The sequence below is a fragment of the Notothenia coriiceps genome, unplaced genomic scaffold (genome assembly GCF_000735185.1).
Source record: "Notothenia coriiceps isolate Sejong01 unplaced genomic scaffold, NC01 NC01_scaffold00037244, whole genome shotgun sequence".
Classification (NCBI taxonomy): domain Eukaryota; kingdom Metazoa; phylum Chordata; class Actinopteri; order Perciformes; family Nototheniidae; genus Notothenia; species Notothenia coriiceps.
Window position 1 is genome coordinate 16462039 of NW_011369945.1, and position 11021 is coordinate 16473059.

Below are 11021 nucleotides of genomic sequence, written 5' to 3' on the forward strand. Positions count from 1 at the left end.
GCAGGTGTGGCAGTGCTTGTTTCTCCTGATATTCCTCTGCAGCTGGGGCTGGACAGCCGACAGCAGTTCTGCCTGCAGTCGCTGCCCAGTATGGAGCGAGAGCCTCTGCAGTACACCGTGTGTGTGGCCAACAATGTGAAAGCTGCTCACCAGGAAGCAGTGCAGCAACTGTACCAGCACAGCAGGGAGCTGCCCAACATGAACACACTGTGGTACGTTCAGTTAAGTTGAGGATTAGTGGTGGGTTACTTGTCAGAAGTGGAACTTTGTTGATTCATATTATCAATAAATCAAGCCGTGGTGCATCTCTGGTTCCAGTTACCACAGACTACAACTTTCTGGGTATTTAGGGAGTGATAAACTACACTTTACCCAGGTTCCTCAGAGCAGCAGATCCGTATCATCCCTCTGTGTGTACTACAGGCTGCCGTTCTGGAAGCTGCTCACTAACATGGATTCGGGGCCGAAGGTGGAGAGGGAGCTGAGGACTTTCTCTAATCGTCTGAAGAGACACCAGCTTGGGGAGGGAGTCATCAGCCTCAATGAACATTCCACCACCCTCCTCTCCGACATGGTACGAGCTCCTCACTCCTCACTGCCCGCCACACTGTCTCTTTACTGCAGCCTCAGAGTCTTTAGTAGACTGGCAACCTTTAAAAGATAAAGTCATGCTGTTCTGCAGATGGATATGACTGGCACATGCATTGGTCCCTTGTTGCTCCTTAGCAACGGAATGTTCTCTTAAAAGAAAATTAACAACCTCTGTAATGTCCAAATTGACCAATCAGAATCAAGTATTCAACTACGCTTTGTTATAAATCACATTAAAATGTATATCTGTGGGTTTTGACCAGACAAAGCAAGACGTTTAAAGGCATCACCTTGGACTTTGAGAAACTGGGATAGACTTGTTTCTATATTTTCTGACGATCAACGATTAATCGTGAAAATAAAGTGTGAGGGATGAATAATTGTTAGTTGCAACCCTTGGCTCTAATTATAAAAAAGTATGTTTGTACCAACAGAGAAGCTGTTTTACCAAAATGTTTGTAGCCAATGTTATCAAAGTTTTACTTTCTGTCATACTCTGGCAACCTTACAGTAGTTCGCATTTCACTTAAGCATATTCAGTTTAGTAGCCTTCTGCTATAAGCATATCTCTAATGGTGCAAATGATCTTTTATTCAGCCTTTATTCTTGCACTGTGTAGCTGTAGACTCCTGTAATCCTCCTCCTTAACCATCTGGGCTGTGAAGCTGGCGAGGGTTCATTGGTCAGAGGCTCAAAACTGGTCAAGCCTACAGTAGAGATGAAAGACTTTTCAACTTAAGTAAATCTCCAGAGTGCCGGAGACGGGCGAGGAGGGAATGAGGGGGGACGGGTTCACAGAAATGTCACAGCGTAGAAAAAAAAGATGGTTAAGTACTTCATGTCCTTATGTTGAAAAATAAGTCTGAATGTAAACCACAGCACACTGGCCACTTCTTGGAAATATGTCTCATCATTTGTAAATCTGATATCATGATCACAGACTATACTCCCAGTATTTGGGATTTAATTATACTGCCTAGAAACAGGACCACTGTCAAGTGGATCTAAGTCAATACTTGAGATCTTCCATTACAAAACAGATATAGCCGAGAGAAGACAAACAGAGACTCTCAGAACTGATCTCAGGTTGCTCTGAGAGTGGTAACCGTGGGATGGTGAAGAAATGGTTGTGTTGAGACAAGAAGGGATGTCAGCCAAGACACACTTGATGCAGCGATCTGACCTGAACATGAAATATAAGAGGAGGCAGAGTTTATAATATACACACACACAAACCCTACAGTATATGTTTCCTTTACTAGTTCAGAAGGTGTGAAAGGATTAAGAAGAGGGAGAGGAATAACGCACGTCAGTCGACGTTAAAACAAGTTTCCTTTACCCACAATGTGAAGTTTTCTGGTACATCAAAGGTATTGTTGTCATCCAGTTCCCCTCCATAAATGCCATAAAGAATAAGCCATGTGTACTGTACAGTGCTGCCTGGAAACGTATGGAATTTGTCCATTAAGTGTACTGAGGTGTAAAAGGCAACAATGACCCTCTGTAAATAAAACTAGGCTTCTCTTTAAAGCCAGTTTTACAAGTGTTCGTAAATTATCAGTCACACTTCTTTCCGAGTTTCCATATTAGTGTGGAATTACAGGCACTGGAAGTGGAGTTATTATTAGGCTGTCATGTTTCTAAAAACATTACTCAGACTAAATAATGCAGCTTTTCGCAAATCTACTATAAAAATATGTTTGGGTCATCTTTTTCAGAATTTATTTTATTTTGTCAATTATGCAGAACTCAAATTCAGGGTAGAAGCAGGACAAAGGGGAGCATTACGAAAATTACATAACCTGCTAATCCACCCTTTTCTTCCCACAGCTGGTTTACCTCCTGGGTTCATTCGTTGTATTCTTAAAAGGTTTCATTCCAGAGTTATGTAACCTGACATCTCTGTTTTGACTTGTCCATGTAAATACCAAAGGATTATGATATATGGTAAAAGGGCAAAAGTCATATTGTAGGTCAACCCTTTGAGAAATTCTATGATCAACCTACCATTATAATAACATGTTAACATTGTCTCTGACTGCAATGTCCTGCACCATAAAATCTAAAATATAGGGTCCTACGATTTAATAAGGTGAGATTAAAGCATTCTTTTCGTGGATCAAATGTTGGCAAGGGGTCTTGAAAATATTGGATTTACCGATTGCAATGTTACGTTAACTGTATTTTCCCTTGGTTCTTGTCCTTGTTAATGTTGGAAATGGAGCTGCTGACTTGAAATGACGAAAAAGTATCATTGTATCGTATGTACGATACGATACAATGATTTTATCGTCATTTGAAGTGTAGCATTTATTAAGATGTAAGGCTTCCCTCTGAGTGTAGAATGTTGACACTTTTCTAACTGTTGATTCAGATATGACAGTGAATGTCTCTGTCTCTCTGCAGGACCATGACTACCTCAACAGCAGGAAAAGGGGGATGTCCAAGAGACTGACCAGGGACCTCCCACTTGTCAAGCTTCTTAACATTTCCATCACCCTGTCCCCTTTCCTGGGCGTGGACACCATGCAGTTCCACACCTCCCTCATGGACGGCACCGAGGCCTTCTGGCTCAGCCTCCCCTCAGCGCCCCAGGGACAGCTGGTGAGAACTGAGTGGACTTCATCATCATCCTGAGAAGCACTTGGCTGCGTTCCCTGTGCTCTGCATGTTAACTTTTACCCGAGGTTTCTCTAATTTCATTCTGGTTGTTGTTGTAGTAAAGAGTTGCCTTGTGATCGGTCCATTCACAGAAAACATATTCCATGTCTAAAACGTACAATTTCCTCAACTTTTGAGAACCCCCATTAAAAAGAGAAACCAGAAACAGCTATTTTTTCCAAAGTAGACCATTTCCATCTGCCTTGCAGCCTGTCTCTTCTCACAAGTTGCAGATTGATAAAAAGCAGAGCAGTTTGAGCATGGCCTAAAACAGTAAATCTAAAACTGCAACAGCGGAGGAGCCGTAGTTAATAATGAATTGCAAAAATTGAAAATGATCGTTGTGTAAACTCTACTTTTCCCCTTTAGATCCCTGTGATGAGTCAGTGGCGAGGAAAGTTCTGTGTAAAGCTAAACATCACCAACCCTGGAGCGGTGAGCTGGTTTCTGGACAGGGTGGGGTCCCTGCAGGCACACCTAGGGATGGAGTATGTGGTGCTCGAGGGGGCTGAGGGGAATCTGTTTGAGGAGCAAGCTCTGAGGCCTCCACAGGCTCTCGGGGGAGACAAGTACATCAGCCTGCTGGCCGACATGGCCACACGGATAGGAGACTCCACCATCGTTACAGCGGGGACACGGTAACTCCCTCGAGCATCAGTACCAACTGCCACTGTTTACAGAAAGAGATGTTTCCCAATGTGAGATTACTCCTTCCACTTCTTATGATGCTATTTGTGTCTCAGGTCAAGCCACAAGCCTCTGTTTGTGAGGATGAGCCCCTTGCAGTCCGACTGGAGCCCAATGGGCCTGAAGGGCATCATTCCCTCCCTGCTGCACCACACTCTGCTGGGATACAACTTCCTCATTCCTGATGCAGTAGGTAATACCACAGCCTATGAGTACATTTTCTCACCTCAGTACGTCATATGTCCTAAAAAGAGCATCTTTATTTCACTACTTCATCAAGAAATAGGCACAAAATAGCTCTAGATGTTTTGGACATAAATTAGGTTAATTTGTGTAGTATAGCAAATTCCTGCAATAGCAGTCAAACAGCTGAGAGTGTCACTGCTACAGACAGAATAAAAGACCTGATATACTGTAATTGCTCTCTGACCTTCGTAAAACATGGCACGTTCATGTGCCCCATACTGTATGTCACTTCTGGTAGGTGTGAAAATTGTGCAAGGATTATGCAACTTTATAATTTCCTTAATTCACTATTTCCTCCTATCAATGTATTAATGATTTATTTATTAATCAAACACCATTCATATAAGCCAGATCCTGAAACACCACAAAGAACAAATTTGGCAAGGTCTTTACCAGAAGCCGCTAGCTTTTAAACATGTTTAATATTAATGACTGACATTAGCAACCATTAAAATGACTTCTGTATCGCCTGAGGGAGCTTTACCTGATGCTAGCTATGTTAAAAGGTTCATTCACTTCCAACTCCCTCTATGTTTTCCCGTGCTTTAGTAGCTTATGTCCAGCTAAAAAGACAACCTGACCATGTCTCCAAAATCACCTAGCGTACATGTTTCCTCTTGGATATTTTTGAGTCTACCATTTTCATGTATGGCATTTTTCTCTGCCTCTCTCTCTCCTTGCAGGTGGTTCTCTCTCTGGAGACCTGGTCACAGATGAGGAGTTGTTCATCCGTTGGCTGGAGATCACAGCTTTCCTTCCTGTTATCAGCTTCCACACGCCACCCTGGGTCTGCGGAGAGGACCGGGTAAACTAGAATACTTTTTGTAAAAAACTCAACCAAAAATACATTACAAAGCAGAGCCCCCCATGAAGTCACCTTAACACACTCTAACCCTGCACTCTGAATTTGAACCACACCGCAGAGCCATGCAGGCTGAAGAGCAGTCTTTACATTTTTCTCACTGACATTAGAAAAGATTACAATAGCGTTCAAAAAACAGGTTTGTGTTTTTTTCAAGATTTGTTAACAAGCAAGATTATATTTCCTTCTCGGAAAAAAAACAAGAGAGCAGCCTCTCCTCAGTTTTTGAGGGTCAGGATGAGAAGTTCCCACCGGTGTGTTTGCAAGAGGCATGAGGGCTGCTGAAACCTGGTCTATCAGAGCTTCAGATTCCGGACTAAACCCTGTCCCTCTCTGCTGGAAAGCAGGAATGTACAGTTCACCTTGCCCGGCAGGAAAACAAAGCCTACAATCTCAGCGAGTCCGGTGACTGACATCGATACTTTTCATGGCTCAGGTTCCCACCAGGAGGGTTAGGTCTATTTTCTTACCCCCTCCCTTGTCCTTTCCTCAATGGGAGCGGTGGCCTGGCCCCCTCCCGACATCACCTGTGGTTAGGAGTACATCTGTTCTGAATTACAATCCCTTCTCTAGATGTATGGCTCACTCTCACTCTCAAGAGCCACTTGAGCAGGAATGATAATGAATTTGGGGACAAGTCTTGGAAAAATACTTTATTGTGGCAATTAACATTTCCATGAGTAATTGACAAGTGTGACAGAGTGGGAGTGATCAACTTTTTTCTTCCACTAGGAGAGAACTGAGGCAGCGAAAATATATTGGTTGTGATTTGTGTTGCGTGACAAAGATAAAAATAGGCCTTTTGGACAGCTAGACGTTTGACAGCAGCAATGTTTTCCATTTCGGTCTCATGCGTGGCCTTCAATTTATAAACTCGGATGAAGTGGGACTAAGAAGAAACTTTGGAGGAGACCTGCTTTATACATGCTTAATGCTTAGTTTAATTGTGGCACACCTTCATTTCCAGAATGTGGGATTGTTCAGTCGTAGACAGGTCACAGCAGCAGCTTTATTGGAATCAAACCTCAAACCCACACACATGCCTGGCTTCTCATTTAGAGAAAGATCCACTCAAACCCGAGCTGTGTCTTCAAGCTCATTCCTTCAAATGTTCTCAATCCCAACTCATAAAAAGAAATGTTTTATAGATGTGGTTTTTGTCATGGGACACTGAAGAGGATGTGACCCTTCAAGGAATGCTGAAGGAGTTTGGACAGAGGGAGACAGGAGAAAGACGTGGACACTGTTAAAACCACTAAGTCAACATTGAGTCTTAAGTTTTGTCTACATGTCTGGATGTAGAGATGGCACAAATGGATTTTGCAGAGCTCATAGTTATATAATATCATACATAATATATAATATGAATACTATTCATGTCCTGAACTACTTAAGGCAGATGATTTTGTTAAGGAAAGGCCTTTTTTGCTTTAGTTTTTCAAAAATATATTTTGCCGGATACTAATGAAACACATGCTTGGTATGCAAAATGAGACCCACATGTTGGCTGACAATGACTACACTGTAACATTTTTGGCTGTACATTTACAGTAAATTACTGGCTACTAGTTGCATGGATTTCACAGTAATTTACAGTAAATTAGAATAAAAGTACAACTACGTACTGTGACTTTACAGTTACCATGCCCATGGAAGTACTGTGATATAGCAGTACAGAGCTGTGGTATTATGGTACCTTGCTGTACATCAGTGGCGAGCCGTCAGGGCCTAAGATATTCTAAAAAATAATATTTGAAAACATTAAAAAAAAAACATTTTTGGTGACGTTGTGACTATCCTGGACAAAGATATAGGGGGGCTTCCAAATCCGGCAGTTACAACACCTGCTCTGCCGGATGTGGAAGCCCCTCTTTAGTTTTTCACCTGCTGGGCCCAGAGTAAAATGCTTTTGTGAGCACAAACTAGAGGGGAACAGCACCAGTGTGATGTTGGTGATGTTGTGAATGTCCTGGACAAAGTTGTAGGGGGGTGCCATATCTGGCAGGAGAAATACCTGCTCTGCTGAACATATTATCTAGAGAACAGTGAAGATCTTCCCTATTGACACCAGGAAAAACCGAGTCTAAAATAAGGAACATTAATAGTATAGGCACAGATATAAGATCAATAATACACTTTATTTTAGGAAACCTTTCAAAACATTCAATGTCACTTTAAAATAAAATAAAAAATAAAATATGAGTGGCATTACAATACAAAAATGTGTTGAGTAGGAAACCACAGAGGAAAATTACATTCAAAGGAGCAATTAAAGCGAGTGAAGCTAGTTTGAACACATTATCTTAGGCTTGATTGAAAATAACAGTGTCTGACATTATCATATAGGCTTATGTTATATCATTACTATCATATAATTGCTTACTATTCGTGGTTAACAAGTAGGCTATCAGACACTTAAACAACAGAGAAGGTTTTAAGAAATAGGACTATACTGACAAATGACATCTTATCCTTTCATTGTCTGTTCTGTAGGAACATAACAGTGACTACACTTAAAAACGGAATTTTGTTCCAATACGAAGACTGTGCCCTTAAAACGAGCCACCTCGCAATTGTATCCAGATTATTTATTCAGCCGTTTGCTGTTTAATCTGATGGGAAATATATCATTCAAAAGAGAGAGAAAGGCTTAGAAATGTAGGCGAATGCTCAATACAGGCGATGACGTCACCTTTGCGCGTCCCCGCGAACAGGGCGGCCCAATCCCAAACCACGCCCTACACCCTACCCCTACACACTCCCCCTCCGTGACGGAGTGAACTCCGTGGAGTGACAGTATCAATATTGATATAAAATAGGTGTACTAAAATAAAATTTTAAAAAACAGGTGTGCCATACTTTTACATTTACTTTAAACAATTACATGGTAACATTCACTCCACCAGATGACAGTCTTTAATTAAGCTGGCATCACTGTCATCCACAGTGATGCCAGCGCCTGACAGATAAATATACAGTTTATCAATGTACAGCTTGCTGAGACAATACTCACTGTCCCTTGTACACATTAGTGTGTTTAAAATATTTTTGGCTGTTTTTTTCTTATGTCTTTTTTTTTGGGACTGCAAATGTTAAGGCTTTATTAAGGTCATGCAGAAGAAATTTCAATAAGTAGCATGTGTAAATGGAATTTGATTCCCCAACCTGATTTTAAAAATCTTAATTTGTAAGTCTCAGGGACCACAATACATTTCAAAATAGATTATGTTCAACAGCTAACCATCTTGTCTCTTACATTCATTCTCCTTAAAGTATTGCTTTGGTACCATTGGTTTGTCATTGAACACAATTTCCAGGTGTTGATTCATCGTAGAATGCTTCAGCAGAAGATTATTTAACATGGTCGTTTTCAAGCTTCATTCAAAAGTCAAAACTTTTTGTCAGTCACGTCCGAAGAACGGCTGCATCGTTCACGGACGCACGAGACACCAGGGCTGCGGTCGGATAATCCAAAAGTCAGCTCCTAACGTCTATCCCTATCGTCTATCCCTTGACCTCTGAGTGAAACGTCACGGGGTTAAGGAATAGTGGATAGGAGAATTCAAAAGGATTTAGGAGAAGAGACTGCGGTACTTTAGAGAATCCAACTTTGTTTACCCTGCTATTTACAATAAACCCTTTATAATTATACCAATTCCAACTGGTGTGTGTTGTTGTCCTCTACCCCTAGAGGGGGGATGTAACAGCATTGATGCTCAACATAAGATGTGTTTGTTTATATCCAAAAATATGCACTTTTCCCCTCTCTTTAGTAATAATAACCCACATTTTTCTTAAGTGAAACTTATGCCTCGTCACCATCCTCCCTCGGTCCACAATTAATACAAATGATCCCCAATACGTATGATTTTATGCAAAAGATCTGTAAAATCCATACAATGTATTTATTATTACAACGGTTAGTCCTTAACATCTATCACTCCCGTGTATATCCACCAATTCAACATCTTTTAAAGTTGAACAACCCCCGCACACAGCTCAGTAAAGACTGTGAAATGTTGACTTTATTTGATCATTTCAGTAAATAACTAACGTTTATTATTTCTCTTTTTTTGATTATAATACTGATGAACGGTTCAAAACAAAGCTTTGGCAAGTTACACGATACGTTTTAAAATGCTTCATAAGCACCGTAACTTTCCATGATATAATTTCTTTCGTCATAATCGGTTGTTTCCGTGAACGACCAACCGTTTGTGTGGACGCGGCCAAATGCTGCGGCGGAAAAAGCGCATTGCGTGGGCAGCATTTTCCCTCCTCCTTTCGGTGAGGGAGGTCCAGTGGGTTCCTAACTAAAGGTAGGTTATAAAGGAAGGTTTGAAACCTCCTTTCCCTATATCTAGAGAATTTCGAAACGGCAACTTTTATCATGGCTGCCCACTGAGGTACTTCCGGGTCATTTCACTCCGTTAGGAAGGTTCCTAAGCTAAATGGACTATTTCGACCTCAGCCCTGACGTCTGCTAACGTGTGCGCCAGGAAACAGGAAGCTGAAGACAAAGGAACAAGCGGTGTCCCGTGTGCAGGCTGCCCCATCCGTCCGCTCACCTTCACTACATCAGCTAAAACATCCCCACAATAACATCCCGCATCTCCCTGTTCCTTGCATCCTCAACCATTATGATAGTAAACATTTTCTTCCAACAGGATATACACTAACAAAGGAACTAAACAGCATATTACCAATGCTAAAGCTAAAGGCGGCTAAGTCTTTCATTCAAACGCATTTAATAAAAAACATCCAGACGAGCGAACAGGAGTTGGGAAAAATGTCCTCATTCCTGCACCCACTCCATATTCCAAATTTCAGTTGCTTGCGTCTGTTCGTCGCGCACTTCTCTCTCGCTTTAGGCTGTCTGACAACTCTATTCAGGAAGCCTGAAATTAGTTTAATTCCCTAGTCAAATCCAACTGCCAAACAGACTCAAAGACTTAAACACCATTTTGTCATTTTCTGGTTATTCTTTTCACTTTCCTGCTTTCCTGTGTTATGACGCATTTTTTTCCCACATTCATGGGACAGAAATTGTTGTCATTTTTGACCTACTTTTTGTTTATACACGAGAGTTCTTATCATTGAGACAGTTCCTAGAAGTCCTGAAGTGTTCAAATTGTTCAATTTTATAGTATTATAAAACAGCAAAACACTTTTATTTAATGAAGAAAATGTGGTATTTACTAAAAAAGAAGGAAAAAGTCCCATAGTTTTTGGATACCACACAAACACATCTTTATGTTGAGCATCAATGCCGGTTACGTCCCCCTCTAAGGGGTAGAGGACAACAACCACACCACCAGTTGGATATCACTGGTATCAGATTAACAAGGTTTATGTGAAATAGCAGTGAAGGCATTCAGCCCTGCGGAATCAAACAAAAAGGCCAAAAGGGCATAGGTTGATAAAATAAACAACGAAAGAGGACCTAAAAAAATAAAAAAGGAGTCTAATATGCATACAGGGAAAGGTAAATACTAATACACTAAATAAGGAATGAAACAAAACTCACTTTAAAAGTGTACAACTAACAAAAGGATTCCTGTAACAAAAACCACAGCAAACAAAAGGCAACAGTCCACAAAATCCTCTAAACACTAACTAAGCTACTCTACAGCCTAACTAAGCTACTATAGCACACTACTAATACACAATATCACGACGGAGATGCGGGCACACCAGTTTGACCACAAGTTAAACAGATCTGTCTAGAGGACCAAGTAGCGGAGGGCGTCTGTCCCATGTCAGAGGCTGCAATCCTCAGGTCGTTAAATGGAATCCTTGCGTCCATCACTTGCGTCGTTTTCCCTGCGTCTAGTCCTCACCACCCAGGAAGCCATGGAGAGACGCAGGAAACGAGAAGCAGGAAATGAGTTTTAAGAGCAATGGACGTCGTTCCCTCGGAGCGTCACCTGAAGCCGACGTCGTTTGTGATGACGCCGCACAGCTGTTCGTCTGA

At 41.4% G+C, this 11021-nt stretch overlaps 1 protein-coding gene across 1 annotated transcript; it reads left to right on the forward strand.

The window, feature by feature from the left end:
• Nucleotides 1-11021, forward strand: LOC104965362 (SITS-binding protein-like). Its single transcript, XM_010794317.1, has 7 exons — nucleotides 1-212; nucleotides 424-574; nucleotides 2998-3195; nucleotides 3622-3890; nucleotides 3996-4132; nucleotides 4869-4990; nucleotides 10881-11021. Exons 1-7 carry the CDS (start codon nucleotides 91-93, stop codon nucleotides 11019-11021), a joined length of 1140 nt encoding a protein of 379 aa, XP_010792619.1. The 5' UTR covers nucleotides 1-90.